General features: G+C 34.7%; 1 protein-coding gene across 1 annotated transcript; it reads left to right on the top strand.

Annotated features, from left to right (window-relative positions):
* The first annotated feature begins 8,777 nt into the window (after positions 1–8,777).
* On the top strand, positions 8,778–16,188 carry LOC108462039 (uncharacterized). Its single transcript, XM_017762042.2, has 2 exons — positions 8,778–9,272; positions 15,700–16,188. Exons 1-2 carry the CDS (start codon positions 8,778–8,780, stop codon positions 16,186–16,188), a joined length of 984 nt encoding a protein of 327 aa, XP_017617531.2.
* The last annotated feature ends 4,645 nt before the right edge of the window (positions 16,189–20,833 follow it).

The raw sequence follows: 20,833 nt of genomic DNA, 5'->3' as shown, positions 1-20,833 counted from the left end.
CAGCTTGACATGCGTCAAAGAAGACGACAGTGGAAAAAAGATCAGGAAAGAAGGATTGCAAGAACTTTGGGCCAAGAACCAGAATGGGAACCAATAGAGTACCCTCCTTTGTCAAAAACATTTACATCTGCGGGAATGATGTACCCTGAATAAGATGATCCACGAAACACGCTATGGTTAATTGAAAAGTGTTTTCAGAATATCAGTATAAATGTCATTGATAAAGGAGCTGATGCGAGTAAAGACGTCTCAAAGATACGCCCTTGTCCTCCGGGTTTCATGTTGAACAATTGGACTGCCGAGGATCTTCTTGTAGTTTATAAGTCTTCAGAGTAATGCTCAAACGTTAACATTCTGTTATGTCCTTAGATATAATAGAATTCTTTTGTAAGAGTTTGCATTCGCTCTTTATCATTTAAATGAATATCAATAAAGATGCATTTTGTCACGATTTTTTTTTGCATTATCGCTAATTTCATAATCATTTTCTCATTTCATAGCCTATACTCACATTTGCCTCATTGCCATGACATGACATTTCTTTGTTGATTCCAATACTTGGATGCCCCTCTATAGCTTCCTTTTCCATTCAACTTTCAGGTGCTCAGATATTGACGACATGAATAAGCCCGTTACGAATCTTGAAATTGATTTTGAGAAGGCTGTTTGCTTAGGAGAATTTGAAGCCGAAGAAAATGCTGAAGATTATGTTTTGTCTCCTAAATTGTTAAGAATGGTGGAATAAGAGGATAAACAGATTTTGCCTCATGAAGAATCTGTGGAAACAATAAATTTGGGCACTGAAGAGAGGAAACAAGAAGTGAAGATTGGGACTTCTATTTCAGAGAGTACCAGACATAGTTTGATCATTTTACTTTGCGAATACAAAGATGTTTTCGCATGGTCATACCAGGACATGCCAGGGCTAGATGAAGATTTAGTGGTCCATAAGCTCCCATTAAAGCCAGAATGAAAGCCCATCCAGCAAAAATTAAGACGGATGAGACCCGAAATGCTGTTGAAAATAAAAGAGGAAGTCAAGAAGCAATTTGATGCTGGCTTCCTACAAGCCTCAAAATATCTAGAATGAGTGGCTAACATAGTCCCGGTGCCAAAGAAAGATGGCAAAGTATGAATGTGCGTGGATTACCGTAACCTGAATCGAGCAAGCCCAAAAGATAATTTTCCCTTGCCACATATTGACACGTTGGTGGACAACACAGCAAAACATTCATTGTTTTCTTTCATGGATGGATTCTTGGGGTATAATCAGATCAAGATGGCCCCTGAGGATATGGAGAAAACTACCTTCATAACAATGTGGGGAACGTTCTGCTACAAGGTGATGCCATCCGGGTTAAAGAATGCTGGGGCAACATATCAGAGGGCTATGGTAACGTTATTCTATGACATGATGCATAAAGAAATAGAGGTCTACGTCGATGACATGATTGCTAAATCCCGAGGGGAAGAAGAGCATGTAGTGAACCTCTATAAGTTGTTCGAAAGGCTGAGAAAGTTTCAGCTAAAGCTTAATCCAGCCAAATGTACATTTGGGGCTACCTCGGGAAAGTTGCTAGGCTTCATTGTCAGTGAAAGAGGTATCGAAGTTGATCCAGATAAAATAAAAGCCATCCAAGAATTACCACCTCCGCGCACGCAAAAGGAAGTTAGAGGATTTTTAGGGAGATTAAACTACATCGCCCCATTTTCGCTCAACTTACCAACCAATGCGACCCAATCTTTTGGCTTCTTCGAAAACATAACTCGGGAGAATGGAACGAGGAATGCCAGGTGGCCTTTGATAAGATAAAACAATATTTGTCCATCCTCCAATTGCTAGTACCGCCAACTCGGAAGACCATTGATATTGTATTTGATCGTGTTCGAAAGTTCAATGGGTTGCGATCGGGCAACACGACGAGTCGGAAAGAAAGAAAAGCGATCTACTACCTCAAGAAAAGTTCTCTCAATATGAGGCAAAATATTCGTCCATTGAGAAATATTGTTGCGCTCTGGTTTGGGTAGCTTGAGACTCGCATAATATATGTTGTATCACACGACATGGCTAATTTCAAAGCTGGACCCAATAAAATACATGATGGAATTGCCGGCACTATCAGGAAGAATGGGACGATGGCAGATCCTCCTTTCGGAATATGACATTGCCTATGTAAGTCAGAAGTCGATAAAAGGGAGCGCAACAGCTGACTTCTTAGCAACTCGAACGACAGAGGAATATGAGCCTTTAAGATTCGATTTCCCAGATGAAGACTTAATGTGCATCACAGAAATAGAATCCGAGTCATCAAAAGAGAAGTCATGGAAGATGTGCTTTGATGGTGCGTCAAATGCTTTAGGGCATGGAATTGGAGCAATCTTGGTATCACCAGACGGGAATCATTATCCGTTCACCGCAAGACTGAACTTCTTCTGTACCAATAATATCGTAGAATATGAGGCATGTATCATGGGGCTTTGTGCAGCTATCGAACAAAACATCAAGATCTTGGAGGTGTACGGGGACTCAGCCTAGTGATTTACCAAATCCGTGGAGAGTGGGAAGTGAAGGAATAAAAATTGATTAAGTACAGCGATTTAGTGGCTGGATTGATCAAGGAATTCAAAGAAATAACTTTTCATTACTTCCCACGAGAAGAGAACCAACTGGCTGATGCCCTGGCCACTTTGGCTTCAATGTTCAAAGCAAGTAGAGAAGCAAAAATAATGCCCCTCAAAATGAGCATATACGAGGTCCCTGCACACTGTTGTAGCATTGAGAAAGAAGTAGATGGACGGCCTTGGTTCCATGATATCTTAGAATATATCAAGAATCAAAGGTATCCCGAACAAGCGAATGAGAACGATAAAAGAACAACTAGAAGAATGGCAGCGGGATTTGTTCTTGATGGGGATATCCTGTATAAAAGAGGAAAGGATCAGATGCTTTTGAGATGTGTGGATGATGTTGAAGCCAGAAAAATACTTGAAGAGGTCCATGAGGGAAACTGCGGAACGCATGCCAATGGTTTCAATATGGCCAGAAAGATCATGAGACTCGGTTATTATTGGCTGACAATGGAAAATGACTGCATCAATTTTGCCAGAAAATGCCACAAATGTCAAATCTATGGCGATAAAATTCATGTAGCCCCTTCACCCCTTCATGTCATGACTTCTCCGTGGCCTTTTTCTATGTGGGGCATGGATGTCATAGGGCCAATTTCTCCAAAAGCATCAAATGGACATCGATTCGTTTTTGTGGTTATCGATTACTTCACAAAATGGATAGAAGCCGCTTCGTTTGCCAATGTGACGAGGACTGCAGTTTGCAAGTTTTTGAAAAAGGAAATCATTTGCCGGTATGGTTTGCCTAAAAGAATCATTTCAGATAATGCCACGAATCTGAACAATAAGATGATGAAAGAAGTGTGCGAGCAGTTCCAAATAAAGCATCATAACTCCTCGCCCTATCGCCCAAAGATGAATGGGGCTGTTGAAGCAGCCAATAAAAATATTAAGAGGATCATTGGGAAAATGACTGAGACATATAAAGATTGGCACGAGAAGCTTCCATTTGCTTTGTTTGCATATCGCACATCTGCGAACATCTACTAAGCAACTCCTTTCTCTCGGCTTACGGAATGGAAGTCGTGCTACCTATTGAGGTTGAGATCCCTCCCGCGAGTCTTAATGGAATTAAAGTTAGAAGAAGCGAGAATGGGTTCGAGCTCGATATGATCAGTTGAACCTCATCGAAGAAAAACGTCTAAGAGCAATTTGTCACGGACAGATGTACCAGAAGAGAATGATCGCGGCCCATGACAAGAAAGTATGGCCAAGAGAATTCCACGAAGGAGAACTCGTACTAAGGAAAATTCTCCCAATACAAAAAGACCTGCGAGGAAAATGGGCACCAAATTGGAAAGGACCATATGTCGTAAAAAAGGCATTCTCAGGAGGAGCTTTGATCCTTATCGAGATGGATGGGAAAGAGTTGTCAAATCCAGTGAACTCAGATGCTGTGAAGAAATATTATGCTTAAGATGAAAACCCGAAAAGGGCATCTTAAAAAAAAAAAAGGATCAAGGCGAAAACCCGAAAAGGGCGTCTTGATTAGTACAAAAGGATTAAGATGAAAACCCGAGAGGGTGTCCTAATGAAACAAACCTGGCGGTCGAACGATAGGTCAAGCAGTAAGGCTACAGTATTTGAAGCATTTCTGAAAGCTCGAAATCTTCTACGCAATAAGCCGCGCTCGAAAAGATTTTTGATTGAGGAACGAGGAAGAGTTCATGTGTTGAATATCTAGAGCATTTGTATCCGTTGAATACGATCCTTTCTTTCTTTTTAACATTTTTTTACTCTCATTGGTTAACTTGCTTTGTTTGCTACATTTGAAATGAATAAATGTGAGGTATCCTTTTGTGTGGTTCATTTACATGATAAATAGTGAAATGACATACTCTAAACAAAAGAAGTGCTAAGCATTACCCGATAAGAATTTGATAAGTACAAGAGCCTCAAAGCAAGGACAAAGTTTAACCAGGGGCAAAAGAGCGATATCTGAGAAACGCAGATTAGTCGTGAAGCTAGAGGATGGGTACAGGGCCTGAAGAGAAAGTCAAGAGTCAAAGCAATGAACGCAGATCATCAAAAATCATGACGGAAAGGGACATATGACAAGCAAGCCCAAGGCGCATAGCATGATCATGTAGGCATAAAGGCATTTAAGGCAAACATGTGCATATCATGATAACATCATGCATGACATATACATGTATTTCAAATGAACAAGAGGTTTCGATGATAGTCAGATCAATCAAAGGAAAAGACACCTGAGTTCCACCAGATGACATCTTTTGGTATTTTGATGTTTTTATTTCTGATTTTCAAAAAAATCAACTCATATTGCGAGAGGTGAGTTGAGCCTCAGGACACGTTGAGGTGGTTTTAATTTATGTTCATCAAAAATTAGCTCATATTGCAAGAGGTGAGTTGAGCCTTGGCTCACACGCTGAGGTATTTTCAATTTCTGGTTTTCAATTTCTTTTTTAAAATCAACTCATATTGTGAGAGGTGAGTTGAGCCTCAGGACACGCTGAGGTAATTTCAATTTCTGTTTGTCAAAAATCAACTCATATTGCGAGAGGTGAGTTGAGCCTCAAGACACGCTGAGGTAATTTCAATTTCTGTTTGTCAAAAATCAACTCATATTGCGAGAGGTGAGTTGAGCCTCGGCTCACATGCTGAGGTCTTTTCAATTTCTGTTTTTCAATTTCTGTTCAGTAAAAAAATCAACTCATATTGCGAGAGGTGAGTTGAGCCTCAGGACACGCTGAGGTATTTTTAAATTTCTATTTTTCAAAAATCGACTCATATTGCGATAGGTGAGTTGAGCCTCGGGACACGCTGAGGTAATTTCAATTTCTGTTTGTCAAAAATTAACTCATATTGCGAGAGGTGAGTTGAGCCTCGGCTCACATGCTGAGGTCTTTTCAATTTCTGTTCTTCAATTTCTGTTCGTAAAAAAAAATCAACTCATATTGCGAGAGGTGAGTTGAGCCTCGTGACACGCCGAGGTATTTTAAATTCTTTTTCAAAAATCAACTCATATTGCGAAGGTGAGTTGAGCCTCGGGACACGTTGAGGTAATTTCAATTTCGCTTGTCAAAATTAACTCATATTGCGAGAGGTGAGTTGAGCCTCGGCTCACATGCCGAGGTCTTTTCAATTTCGTTCTTCAATTTCGTCAGAAAAAAAATCAACTCATATTGTGAGAGGTGAGTTGAGCCTCAGGACATACTGAGGTATTTTTAAATTTCTATTTTTCAAAAATCAACTCATATTGCAAGAGGTGAGTTGAGCCTCGGGACACGCTGAGGTAATTTCAATTTCTGTTTGTCAAAAATTAACTCATATTGCGAGAGGTGAGTTGAGCCTCGGCTCACATGCTGAGGTCTTTTCAATTTCTGTTCTTCAATTTCTGTTTGTAAAAAAAATCAACTCATATTGAGAGAGGTGAGTTGAGCCTCAGGACACGCTGATGTATTTTTAAATTTCTGTTTTTCAAAAAAATCAACTCATATTGTGAAAGGTGAGTTGAGCCTCAGGACACGCTGAGGTAATTTCAATTTCTGTTTGTCAAAAATTAACTCATATTGCGAGAGGTGAGTTGAGTCTCGGGCCACACACTGAGGTCTTTTCAAATTCTGTTTTTAATTTCTGCTTTTCAATTTCTATTTTTTCAATTTCTATTTTTCAAAAATCAACTCATATTGCGAGATGTGAGTTGAGCCTTGGGTTCACATGTCGAGGTATTTTCAAAATCTACTTTTGCGAGAGGTGAGTTGAGCCTTGGCTCACGTCTTTGAGCTATTTTCAATTCTGTTTTTAATGTCTAGTTTTACAGAGTCAATTCATATTGCGAGAAATGAGTTGAGCTCAGGATCACATGCCGAGTAAAGAATCAATATTAGAGCTGATTGAAGACACCAGATTTTGTCTCCCTGAAGTTGCAGTGGAGTTGATCGAGGATATCAGATCTTGCCTTTCTAAAGTGGCAGAAGAGAAGACCCAAAACCTTATCTCACCGGGCGATAGAAGAGCATATTGAATTACATTGGAACAGATTGAAGCTACAAGGCACATCTCCGAATTTAAAGTGGATTGAACCAAAGCTACAAGATGCGATGGATGGAAAGAGACTACCGGATGAGAAGAGCACCAAAGAAGTCCATACTTAGCAAGACCGCAAAATTGGCCTTTTTTATATCTTTGCTCTATTCTCGTTACACGATAATAAGCAAAGAGAGGGCATTGTAGGCCAATTTTAGCCCATTTACATCAAAACCCAATTTAGCCTTACCTAACCCACCAAAATTAAACCCAAAACCCAAAATCTTAACTACCCAAAGCCCAATTTACATCAAAACCCCAATGGCCCAAACCCCGAGCCCAAATCAAAATAAAAAAACCTAGCCCACAACTTAAACTTTTCTCAACTAGCCACACCTTTTCCACCACCAACTCCACTAGCCACACCTTTTCCACCACCAACTCCACTAGCCACTCCTTTTCCACCACCAACTCCACTAGCCACACCTTCTCCACCACCAAATCCACTAGCCACACTTGCTCCATTACCTACTCCACTAACCACACTTGCTCCACCACCACTTGTACCTACAAATGAAGACATAAACAATAAAAAATATTTTGTAAATGGCTATATAAGCCTTCTCATATTTTGTATATGGAGGATTTTTTTTGGAGAGTTTTGGGAGAGAAAGTTATTGTAAAGGATTTTGGAGAGGTTTCTTTTAAAGTAATCAAGGAGAAGAGTTATTGTGAAGGCTAGTTTTGGAGAAGCTAGTTTTTTGAAGATTAATCAAAGATCAAAGCAAAAGAGGTTTCTTTGTCTATTCTCATTTTAAGTTCTTTGTTTACTTATTGTTTTCCTTTCAATCTTATTTTGTTTCTTTTATACTAAAGTAAAAAAAAATAAAAGGAGGAAGCTTACCCATTTTTACCGAAAAAGTTTTTTGAGGTCCCATTGTGTGTCTGGAAAGTCTTGTGCCATGTCCCATGACCGGACGATGTATTCAACCTTGTATGGCGAAAATCATCCACCTCTCCCTCTCTCTCCTTTTTTGTTATTATTATATTTCTTAATATTATATTATATATATTCTTTTAATATATTAGGTATATTTTAAATTTATATTACGTATATATATATATATATATTATACTATTTTATGTATATATCTTTAATATTATATTATTTATATATATATATATATATATATATATATATTTTTTTACATGTTATCTTATGTATATATCTTAACTATATTATGTATGTATTTTAACACTATATTATGTACATATTTTAATATTATCACGTATTTATTTTTTTATATATGTACATATTGATGTAGTATTATTAATAGTATTGATTTTTAAACATCATTATTATTTCTAATATATATATTATGTACATTTTTTATTTCTATTTTATTTTTATTTGTCAATATTAATTATTATTATTCTAATATTTTGATATTTTAATATTTTATATTTTATATATTTTATTATTCACATCATTATTCGCATTTTTTGACAATAATATTCTTGGATTTTTTACTATCATTTTAAAAACTTTTTACATTTTAATTTTAAGAATAAGGCAATGTACCGATTTTAACATTAAGTCATCGATTTCATCGCTATGTTGGGTGAAATTAATCGGCTCGTGTTAAAACGGACGCCCTTCTAAAAACAAAAAACTTTCAACTTCTCATTTCCTTCAATCGGATCACACTTAAATGTCAAATTGAATTCGTATTTTTGAAAATCAAGACAACATGTGTTTAATAAGATACCAATTTTGGGCGTCGCGAGGGTGCTAATACCTTCCTCGCAGCACAGAATCGACTCGAACCCTAAATTTTCTCTCGGATTTTAACGTAAACCTAAACTTAGCCTTTTATTTGTTTTAATAAGAGATCTAATAGGTGTCCGATCACACCTAGGAAAAAGGATCGGTGGCGACTCCCTGTTTATTTCAAAAATCAAACGTCAAATTTCAAACTTTTTTTCAATAAATCGCCACAATTGGCGACCAAGCTAAGCTAAAATTTTTTTTTACGTCGCTACATGCACCAAGAAAGAGTAATTTACAACGAGTTAATTAACAAAAGAGTATGAATATGAAGGGTTTTTCTACTATTTTTCTTTTTATTTTATTCGTTTTAGTTATTATAGATTGTTTGATGGTTGAAGCAGATACTTGCAAACCCAGCGGCAAGCTTAGAGGGAAAAAGCCTCCTCCAGGTAAATGTAACAAAGGCCATGATTCAGATTGTTGCAAAGAAGGCAAGTTTTACGACACGTACAAGTGTTCACCGCCGGTTTCAAATCATACTAAGGCGACATTTACTCTCAATGGATTCGATTCTGGTGAGGACGGTGGCAGTCCATGCGAATGCGATGACAAGTTTCATGAAGATTCGGAATTGATTGTGGCCCTTTCGACGGGATGGTTCAACAAGAAAAAATGGTGTATGAAGTATATTAACATCCATGGTAATGGAAAAACTGTTAAAGCTAAAATAGTCGACAAATGTGATTCCACGATGGGATGTGACGATGAACACGATTTCCAGCCTCCATGTACCAACAACATAGTCGATGCCTCGGATGCAGTTTGGGATGCCTTGGGAGTGTGTGGAGACAAATGTGGCGAAATGGAGATATACTGGTCTGATGCTTGATTAAACTTTTTTGCCTATTCGTATTTGCCTTTGTTTCAAGCAAGGATTGTGGTTCTTTACTCTTTAGCTATATGATATTTGGCCTTAATTTATCTAGGACTTGAAAGTAAAGTTTTAATTTTAACTATTTGGTCCTTAATTGTATCTAGGACCTTGTCCCCTTGCTTAAATGGTCTAATTCTATTTTTGCCCTACTTAAAATATAATACTTCAATTTAGTTCGTTTATCCACTTAATTAAATGAAATTTTTCATCTTTTGCCCCTCCTAAAAAATTAATTATTCAATTTAAATCATTTTAACACCAAATTTTTAGTTTTGACCCCCAAATTTTGTTAATTTTATCATAACCCACAAATACAAAATTCCTAATTCCACCCCTACAAAATAGGAATTAAAGAATAGAAGTAAATTTGATAAACTAAATAATTTATATGCAAGATAATTATTTGATACACTAATATAGTTTTTAAATTGTATAAGAGTGATAAAGGAACCAACACATGTCCATAATTGACGTTTAAGCTTGGTACAATTCAATTTATAGTAGTTCAACCCCAATTACCTACCTACACTATCTTAGTATACCTCAACTAAGAATTCCTAAATCAATATAAGAATTGGTACTTTTTAAGGAGAATGTATAATCTTTGCAACCCTATCTTTTTCTTAAATTTTAGATTGAATTTCTCCCTGTCTTTTATGGCTAAACTAACCATTCTTAAATTTTAAATAGAATTGATAATTGTGCATAATAAAACTCAAATATGAGCCCCAAATTTTAATTGTTGAGGAAAGGTATAGTTTTGATTTGAACAATGTAACCTTTCACATCTCTAACATTTTATCTTGTTTTCAGAGGATGAGTCACATTAGAGACTCACATATGATAATTGTGTATAATAAAACTCGAATTTGGGTCTCAAATTTTAATTGCTTAGGAAAGCTATAGTTTTTATTTGAACAATGTAACTTTCTACGCCTCTAACATTTTATCTTGTTTTCAAAGGATGAGTCACATTAGAGACTCATATGAAAATTGTGTATAATAAAACTCGAATTTGGGTCTCAAATTTTAATTGTTAAGGAGAGCTATAGTTTTTATTTGAACAATGTAAACCTCCATGTCTATAACATTTTATCTTGTTCTCAAAATGGTGAGTCACATTGGATATTCACCAAGTAATTAGAGTGTCAGATATGGATATAACAAAATAAAACATGGGTGTAGGTTATTAATCTTTCAAAAGAAATTTAAAAGATTTGTTATTATTTTAGATTAATATTAGAAAAATTATTTCACACATTATTTGAAATTTAAAAACTACACAAGCGAGAGTTAAACGGTAGAGACATACCCTAAAAGGGTCACTTAATTTAGATTTAATTTTAACGTAAGTCAAAAATCTTTAATTTCATCAAATTAAAATCATTAGACTTCTATTATTAACAAATTAGATGCTTATATTAACTCCATTGAGTAATTTTAATGAAAAAATTGACTCAAAATGGCCTCTCTAACTTTTTCATAAAAAATAATTATTCAATGAAATTAGCATAATTAGCCTACTTTGTTAATAATAAATGGTCAATGATATTGTTAGAATAAATGTCGATAATGGTGGTAAAACAATTGCAAAATAATAAGAATGAAAAAATAAGAATACATAGATTTTACGTAGAAACCCTTTTGAGAAAAAATCATGGGTAAAGAAGGAGAAATTCACTAATATTGAAAAACGAATAATACAAAAAGAGTTTCGACTACATCTATTTAAGAGTTGAAAATCCTTGTTCTAATCAAAATCAAATAGAAGAAGAATAGTTCTATACAAATTCAACTTATGTTGTATGGCATGTAATTATTTAAAAAATCTGAAGCTCCCACCCCCACAAATCCTCTTATTTTGTCACTATACTTATTTCTACAACAAGTGACGGGATTCGGGTCACATAATCTCTATCAAATATAACTCAATGAAAATAAATAATTGTGATATGTCAAAACCCTTTTTTTGAAATTGACTTTATTTAAAAAAAACCGAAAAATAGGAGTCGTCACCAATCCTTTTTATGAGGTGTGATCGAATCACCTCGTAATTTGATTGTTTTAACAAAAGGTTTAATTTACTAAAGCGATAATTTTTCGTCCACAAAATCCAGGAAATGGGTTCGAGAGTCGGTTATGCAAGAGGAAGGATTAACACCCTCGTGACACCCAAAATTGGTACCTAGTTGATTAATTGATGTCTTAATGTTGAAAGTTGAAAATTCAAAAATTTAAATATGATCCCTCTTTGCATGTTTTTTATTTAAATCTTTTAGTGAAATCAAAACTTATGTAAGAAGCCTTCTTATTTTGAGATAACGAAAAAGGTCATGTCCCGTAAGTTAGGTCACGACATCTCGAATTCTCAAAAATAAAATTACTCCCTATTCAAATATTGTTTAAATCTCATGTGTTTTTTTAATTTTGAAAGGATGTTTGGTTATTTAGGTTCAAAGAGAAAATCAAATCTCGTAAGTTAAGGTTGATTTCTCGAATCTCTAAATAAGAATGTTGCCTTAGTTTTGAAACTCTCATTTTTACGCATCTAGTAAAAAAATTAATATGACGTTTAAAGTGATGTGTTTAGTTTATTCGGTATGATATACAAATGGACAAATGTTTGAATCTTGATGTATGATATAGCAAAATGAAATAATTTAAAATGACTATATAGATAGAATGAATAATAATAAATAAATGAAGAAATATTATAAAAGTAATAACATAACTATAACAATATCATTGACATTAATAATCATACCATGGTGATAATAAATAAATGATATAAACATGGCAATAATAAAAATATTAATTCATAAAAAAAAAAAATTTGGAAATAAAAATATAAAAAAATAAAATGGGAAATATAAGTAATATCAATTTAAATATATAAAAATAATAAATAAATAGGCAAAACAAATAATATTAAATTTAAGTATTAAAAAGTAAATGAATAAATAAAGTAAGTAATATTAGATTTAAGCATACGAAAAATATATTAGAAAAATAAAAATAATGATGGCAATATACACAAAATGTGAGTTATATAAACAATAATTTTATATATATGAGAAAGAATAGAGAAAAACAAATAAATTAGTAAGTAGATAAATATAAAAGAAAACAATTTAATAAAGATTAAAAAGATAAAGGATTAAATTAAAATTTAAATGAAATTAAGGGTATGAAATAAATAATAATAATAAAACAAAATAAAGGACTAAAATGAAACGCGCGTAAAATAAAATGGACTAAATATAAAATATTCCTGGACGAAGGACTAAGGTGCAATACGCTAAGAAAGAATAGGGGGTGAAGGGAAAAATATTCCAAACTTCCTTATGCACACCGTTTGAAGGGACCAAAATAAAAAAACTAAAAATAAACGGGGTAAATTTAAAAGACAAAAAAAAAAGAAGAAATAGGACTGTATTAAATAAATGTAAAAAGCGGAAGGACCAAAATAATAATTAGACCTTCATCGCGAAAACATGCAAATCCTGAGGTAGGGTGGTTCGGGTCGGATCAGGTCGACCAAAACGGCGTCGTTTTGGTGTATGAACATTGGCCCAAAACAACGTCGTTTAGACCGCCTATTTAAACCAAAAAAATTCCAAAAAAAATTCTTTTCTACCTTCATTAAAAAAAAACTGAAAGCCGGCCTTGGAGCCTGCGAGTCTCCGCCGCAATGGCCACCGGTGGCCGGAAAACCTAAAAAGCCCTATTTTGCGTCTTTTTTTTGTGTAGAACTCCGATTTGGAGTTAAAACTACCAAAATCAAAGCCAAAGTTCAAAAGAAATGAGAAGACCCTTTGGTTTTCTTCTCTCCAATAGAACCCTCAACAAACCTTTTAAGGACTCGGAGGTTCCCCGCATCAAAACCCACCCACGACAGCATAGAACTGAACGCTAGGTGAGCTTTTTTATTTATTATTTTATATATATATATATATATATATATATATATATAATAGATTCAAAGAAAAAGAAAAACAAATATAACCTTTGAAGTCTTTTTTTATTTTTGTATTTCGATTGTTTTTTTTTTTTCAAAAATCTCCCTTATTACATTGATTGTGGTGGCTTTTATAACCAATTTACATATTATATTTTACTGTTTGTTGCTATTTTGCCATTGTTCTTTGTTGTTTTTTTTTTTTTTGCTTCCGTAGTCCTTTTTCTTTCTCTTTTCTTTTAGATGGCAAAGTCAACGGCGACGAAGGAGCAAATCCCTTTGCTACTTTGGTGAAATAGCGACAGAGAGGGTGTGCCAGGCCTCGGGACGAGGCGCCTCCGATGACTCGCAGGCGAAAAGAGGGTGCGGTGCGGCAAGGGGTTTAAGTTTTTTGTTTTACGGAAAATGTTTAAATTTTTTGGGTCATTTGGGCTTCATTTTCATTTGGGCTTGTAATTTATTTTTCTATTCATTTGTAAATTGGGCTGATGTTGTAACTTGAACTTTGGACTTATTTTTATTTTTGTTTTTGGTTTTGTTTAGGGCCCGGACAAAATTGGGCCTTTACATGATTTATATGAAAATTGATGTCAAGTTCAGTGACTTATAATGTAAATCACCCTCTATGTGGCTATATTTGAACTTTGCTTGTGAAATGGAGCTTTTATCTTTAACTCGGATGGAGCAGTAAAAGCGGGAATGATAAGGGTGATTGGGTGGTCGGATTCTCGCGGAAGATTGGAAGGACTGATAGTCTTCAAGCCAAGCTATGGGGCATTCGTGAAGGTTTGCAACTTGCTAAAAGTTCAAATATCCAATCTCTTATTGTTGAACTCGATGCCATGATGGTTGTTCACCTCCTCAAGATGCCTCTAGATGACATCCACTCACTTAGTAATTTAGTGAGGTTGCTTGCTCTTAATTGTTGAAATGTGGGTGATGGAAATCCAACATATTTTCTGGGAAAGTAACAAATGTGTCGATCATCTCGCCAATCTTGTCCAGAACTCGGACTTGGATATGGTGGTCTTGAATTCCCCACCCGCGAGCTTACTTTCTTTCTTCTAGACTGATACATGTGGGGAAGGATTTGTTAGTTGCAGTTCTTAATAATAACGTATTAACCACGGGAACTGAACGAAAACTCAATCTCTCATTTCCTATACATCAAAAGCATTAAAATTATATCTTTAAATCTTAACTATTGATTACTATGGGGAACAACAGCATAAATTCTCTTAAAACATACATGGACAGACAGATGCTTTTGGAGATGAAATATGCTTCTTCTTCTTTTTTTTCTTCATTCGATTTATTCAGTTATAAAAAAAAAATAGTATTTAAAAGTTTAACATTACAACATTTCAAAAGAAAATATATTTAATTATTAATAGATTTACGTTTACATCAAAGCAAATAATTCATCACCAAACTTTAAATATTTTTCTCACGATTTATACGTGTAATGACCAAAGAAATGGCATTTATGCTAAAATCAAAGCTCAATATTATGACAATCTTTATTTGAGGAATCTCCTTTACATGTTTCCTAGGTTATCTCATATTAAAATCCAAAAAGAGAAATAAAAAGATTATAACAATTATTGCTTATTAGTGCTGCTTTCGGGAATTTAAATGTCTTTAGTCAGATTCCATTCTATCTTATTCACCTACCGGCAGATTCTCTCCTATCAGGAGATTATTACGTATCAGTACATTTATATCTACATTAGTTAAATTGCTATAAGAGTAATTAAACTAAATTAAAGGAGGTTTTTGAATCTACATTACAGTATCGTTATAATATCTAATATTACAATATCGTTATAGTATTATAGTATCGTTATAGTGTCTAATCTCACCGTTACGGTTATTTTACACTAATTAATAGCAAGTAAACATACTGCCCATCCACAAAAGCCCTTAAGATTCAATTGATTTATTACTTAATTTTTTTTTAAGAAATATATATTTTTCAACATTGCTTGACTAAAAGCCATCAATAAACTTTTTAGGTCAAAATATGTACCCAATCCTTGTATTTGAATAAAGTTTGAGATTTATTTATTCTAAAAACCCCAATCCAATAGTTTATTCATTAGTATTCAATCAAAAATACATTTCCGCAATTATACTAATTTTAGACCAAGTCATATATTTTAACCTTTTTATGATTAATTCCAGCTGTGCAAAATGTGGCAAAATTTAACCTTTTGTGACACATTGTGCATCTTCTTACGATACTTTTGATAAAATTATGGCTATATAAACCCACCATTTTCATGTTCTTTGCACCAAGAAATAGTATAATTACAAGGATTAGTTAGCAAAAGAATATGAATATGAAGGGTTTTTCCACTATTTTTCTTTTTATTTGCTTTGTTTTAGTTATTACAAATTGTTTCATGGTGGAAGCAGATACATGCAAAACCCAGCGGTAAGCTTAGAGGGAAAAAGCCTCCTCCAGGTAAATGTAACAAAGGCCATGATTCTGATTGTTGCCAAGAAGGCAAGTTTTACAACACGTTTACATGTTCGCCACCGGTTTCAAGTCATACCAAGGCGATCTTGACTCTCAATGGATTTGGTCCGAAGGAGGACGGCGGCGTTCCATGTGAATGCAACAACAACTATCATAAAGATTTAGAACTGATCGTGGTGCTTTTGACGGGGTGGTTCAACAAGAAAAAACATTGTATGAATTATATTAACATTCATGGTAATGGAAAAACTATTAAAGCTAAGGTAGTCGATGAATGTGACTCCACGATGGGGTGTGATGATGAACACGATTACCAGCCTCCGTGTGCCGATAACATTGTCAATGCCTCAGATGCAGTTTGGGATGCCTTGAGAGTGTATGGAGATAAAAGTGGTGAAATGGAGATATACTGGTCTGATGCTTGATTAAACATTTTTGCCTCTCCGTATTTGCCTTTGTTTCAAGCAAGGGTTGTGGTTCTTTACTCTTTAGCTATTTGATATATATTCGGTCCTTAATTATATTTAGGACCTGAAAAAAAATGTTTTTATTATAACTATTTGGTCCTTAATTATATCTAGGACCTTGTCCCCTTTGATTAAATGGTCTAATTCTATTTCTGTCCTACTTAAAACATAATAATAATTCGGTATAGTTCATTTTAACAACTTGATTAAATTAAAATTTTCATCTTTTATCCCTCCTAAAAATTAATTACTCGATTTAAGTCATTTTAACACCAAATTTTGTAAATTTTATCTTGACCTCAATACAAAATTCATAATTTTGCCCCTAGAAATTAGGAATAAAAGAATAGAAGTAAATTTGATAAACGAACTAATATATATTAGATAATTAATTGGTACACTAACATAGCTTTTACATTTTATAAGAGTGATAAAGGAACCAACACATGTCCTTAATTCACGTTTAAGTTTGAATTATTTAATTTACAATTGTTTACTTTAACTAAGGGTTTCTCAATTCACTATAAAAATTGATGTCTTTCAAAAAGAATGTATAACCTTTACAGCTCTATCTTTTTCTTAAGATTTAGATAAAATTTTTCTCTAGCTTTTATGATTAAACTAAAATTTTTAGTTTTTACGGCTCAACTAAAATCCTCTCAATTTATAGTTGGTAAAATAAAAGAAAGTAAACAAAGAAACTTGTATAAGGTGTTACGAAAAAAAAAAAAAGCTCTCAAAGTAATGAAAATGAGAGTGATAAAAGATCTAACAATAAACTTCCAAAGAATATTTACAAGAAAAATAAAAGAGTGAAGATTTGAAGATTTTTCTCTTGTGTTTGATGCTTGGTTATCTCTCTCTTGTGTCTTGATATAACACTCCTCACCTGTCTTGACGGTCGATACAAATGACAGATGCCACCGGAGCACAGGGGCGGAGCCAGGTTGTAGCACCCCAAACCCGGCCCAGAAGTTATGGCCGGATCCGGCATGCCACATCAAAAACGTAAAAAAAAAAATTCTATTCTAAGTCCAGAAAATCGTACTTGATGTTCAAAAGATTAATTCATTAAGGGTTAAAGTGAATGGAAGCTGTGCACCAGGTAGGAAACCTGAAAAGAGGTGGTGAGTCCATCGGACTGTTTAAGGACCAAACTCTCTTCGGATCCAATCCTAGACATGCATACCGCCATTGCCACACCTTAACGTCATGGATATTTCTAGGAAACCAATTTTGATTAAGTCATTTTTAGGAAAAGTGATTAATTTTGGAAAATACTTTCATTGCGGAAGCTTTGCTTGTTGTCGTATTATTTTGAAATCAATTGTTGTTTTTGAAAACGCGCCCTAAAGCTATCCAATTTCAACAGTTAAAATAAGTAATACCTATCTTAGTAACACATATTAAAACCATCAAAAATAATTAAGCGGCCTTATTACATTTAAAAGCCCAAAACCTCAAACGTAATTAAAAGGATGTCCAGTTCACCAGAAGAAAATCAAACTTTCAGAATGGGTGGCCACTCCGAATTCCCTCACAGCTCCAAGCCCACTATGGTTGGGGATTACTTGCGTGGATGAAAATAAAAGGGGTGAGTTTAGGGAAACTCGATGTGTAAATTAACCCAACCATAGCCTATATCACTCAAACCACGAAATAGAATAAGTTGGCCTTAGCCGAGCAATGAATTCGAATAAAGCCCATAGGCCCATAATGTAACGTAGCAGATATTACATGTTTATGCGAAACCCAACCATATCCAACCGTATACACCCCGTACCAACCTTACACCGTGTGGGGAGACAACTCGACCCATCCAACCGCTACACACCACGAATTTGCAGCATGGCTGCTGAAGCGAATAATGTGACAGAGTCACAGATCTGATAATCGTGGTAGAGCCACCGAGCAGATATATGTGGCGAGCCACCAGATCGATATTTGTGGCGAGCCACCAGATCGAATATTTGTGGCGAGCCACCAGATCGAATATTTGTGGCATAGCCACCGAACGCTTCCTCCATAATATAACCCATGTCCCCATGCAACAGATATATAATCATGGCATACATCATACGTAATCGATCGTCATGCTTTTGGTCAAAATTAACCCTAGGGGTATAACGGTAATTTTACACCTAGGGGTATAATAGTAATTTTCCATACATAGGGTATTATAGTAATTTAGCTACTTTTAGCATTTTCATGCATATCCTAACTATTTACGTACTATCGAACACTTACACAAGCATACTTACGAATTGAGCCGTTGGCCCATGAACCCGATCTTTGGCCCATTAAGCCCAAATTATCAAAATGTACGAAATCGCGCGTCATAGCAGTTTATTACTTTAGATTACCAAATATACAAACCCAACTATCTTACGAGCATTCAGACACTCATAAATTCCCAAAATACCGACTTTTCAAAGATTTCGCTTTTCGCTTTTGCCAATCTAGTCTATGAGAGGGTGTCGATTACACACACATTTGCGACGATATATTGACGAGATCCACACACGAACCGCCTACAATTGGATTACTAACACGTTAATCTAACTATTCAAATACAAACTACGTATTAACCCCTTACAATATTCGGCCAACCACACCTACAGATCATAGTAAGCTTATAAGAAATCAATAAGCAACTCATTAACAAATTTTTGTCAATGTTTACCACATAACCATAATTTCACTGCAAGCTGTCTTCCTGAGCAACAGTCACTAAATTATTTATAACTGGAGCTACGAAACTCCAAATCAAGTTCCGTTAATTTTCCCTGAAAATAGACTCATATATCTTCTATCCACAAAATTTTCAGAATTTTTGGTTTATCCAATCAATACCAGAATTTTCTCAAAGTTTCCCATGTTTCTCTGTTTGACTAATCTGACCACTCTTCATTACGAATCAAATTTCTCATTTTACAGAATTTAAAATATGTTCTTGTTTATTTCATTAGAAACTAGACTCAATAAGCTTTAATTACATAATTTATTCAGCTTCTAATTCTTCTCCCACAATTTATGGTGATTTTCCAAAGTCACGTTACTGCTGCTGTCCCAAGCAGATTTATTACCAAATCACTCTTTCACACATACCTTGCATGCATGTTATTTAAACATGTATATCACCAATCAATCATCAAATATCTATGATTTTACTTAAGAATAATCTTCATTTCATCATTTTAAAGCACAACATGTTAGCTGATTTTTCCCTTTAACATCTAAGGCACATGCATGCTCATTTGTTTGGCTCAACTTCACCTATCTTCCATTTTTCATCATAAGAACATGAAACAACAACCATTTCCTTCATTTTAATTCATGACTAAATGCTCACAATACAACTAAAATCAAAATATACTTCAAGAGTTAAGGTAGAATCAAGAAGAACTCATGAACCTCAAAATAGAAGCAAGGTACCAAGAACTTACCTTCAATTTTCCTCCTCCTAATGACCAAATACTCAAGAGCTTTCTCCTCTCCTTTCTCTTCTCTAACTTTCAGCTATGATGAACAAAGATGGACAAAACTTTGTTCTTTTCACCCCTTTTTCTTTTAATAAAACTTCATATTTCATCCATTTAATTCTTTAATACAAAAGACATGAAATTCTTATCATGAAACATTTACCTAACCCATTATCATGGAACATTTACCTAACCTATTATCATGGAACATTTACCTAACCTATTATCAATTTGTATCAATTTGTACCATAAATTATGGATATCAAATGCACATTTTGTCTACAACAACATGATGGCTGGCCACTTCATGTAAAATGGGAGGTTTGTCATGCAAATCCTCCTATTTTGCACTCCTATTTATTTGGCCACTTCAATTTAGCCTATAGCATTTTCAAACATTTTCACATAGGTCCTATTTCATAATTTCACCCCTTTTTCTTATGGAACAAAATTAACTAAAATTGCGGGTTTTATCTTAAGCTTGGGCTTTCTAGAGGCCCACTAACATAATTAAACCTATGCCAACATTCACAGATTCCGAAAATTGGGGCGTTACAACTCTACCCTCCTTAAAGAAATTTCGTCCTCGAAATTTACCAAATCCAAACAGATGAGGGTATTGCTGTTGCAACGTCTCTTCTGGCTCCCAAACTCAGAAGTTTCCCCTTCCTTAACTTGTTGAAAATGAGCGACCAAAGACTCATCGTTCAACTATTTTTCCTTAATCTGATCCACCAAGGTTGGCCTCACTTGTAACTTAGCCAACAGACTTCCATCATCATACAGACTCAGACGAGCAAACATTGCTCTCAGATCAGATACAGCTCTATGACTTAGAGCATCGGCTACCACATTAGCCTTGCTTGGGTGATACTCGATCGAACAGTCATAATCCTTAAGCAACTCAATCCATCTCCTTTGCCTAAGGTTCAGCTCCTTCTGAGTCAACAAATACTTAAGACTCTTATGGTCAGTGTATATAATACACCTTTCTCCGTACAAGTAATGTCTCCAAATCTTAAGTGCAAATATCACTGCTGCCAACTCTAAATCATGAGTCAAATAGTTTCCTTCATGAGGCTTAAGCTGTCGTGATGCATATGCAACCACCTTACCCTTTT

The sequence above is a fragment of the Gossypium arboreum genome, chromosome 12 (assembly GCF_025698485.1).
Source record: "Gossypium arboreum isolate Shixiya-1 chromosome 12, ASM2569848v2, whole genome shotgun sequence".
Classification (NCBI taxonomy): domain Eukaryota; kingdom Viridiplantae; phylum Streptophyta; class Magnoliopsida; order Malvales; family Malvaceae; genus Gossypium; species Gossypium arboreum.
The sequence above is the reverse complement of the archived record's forward strand: the minus strand, read 5'-3'. Positions and strand labels throughout refer to the sequence as shown.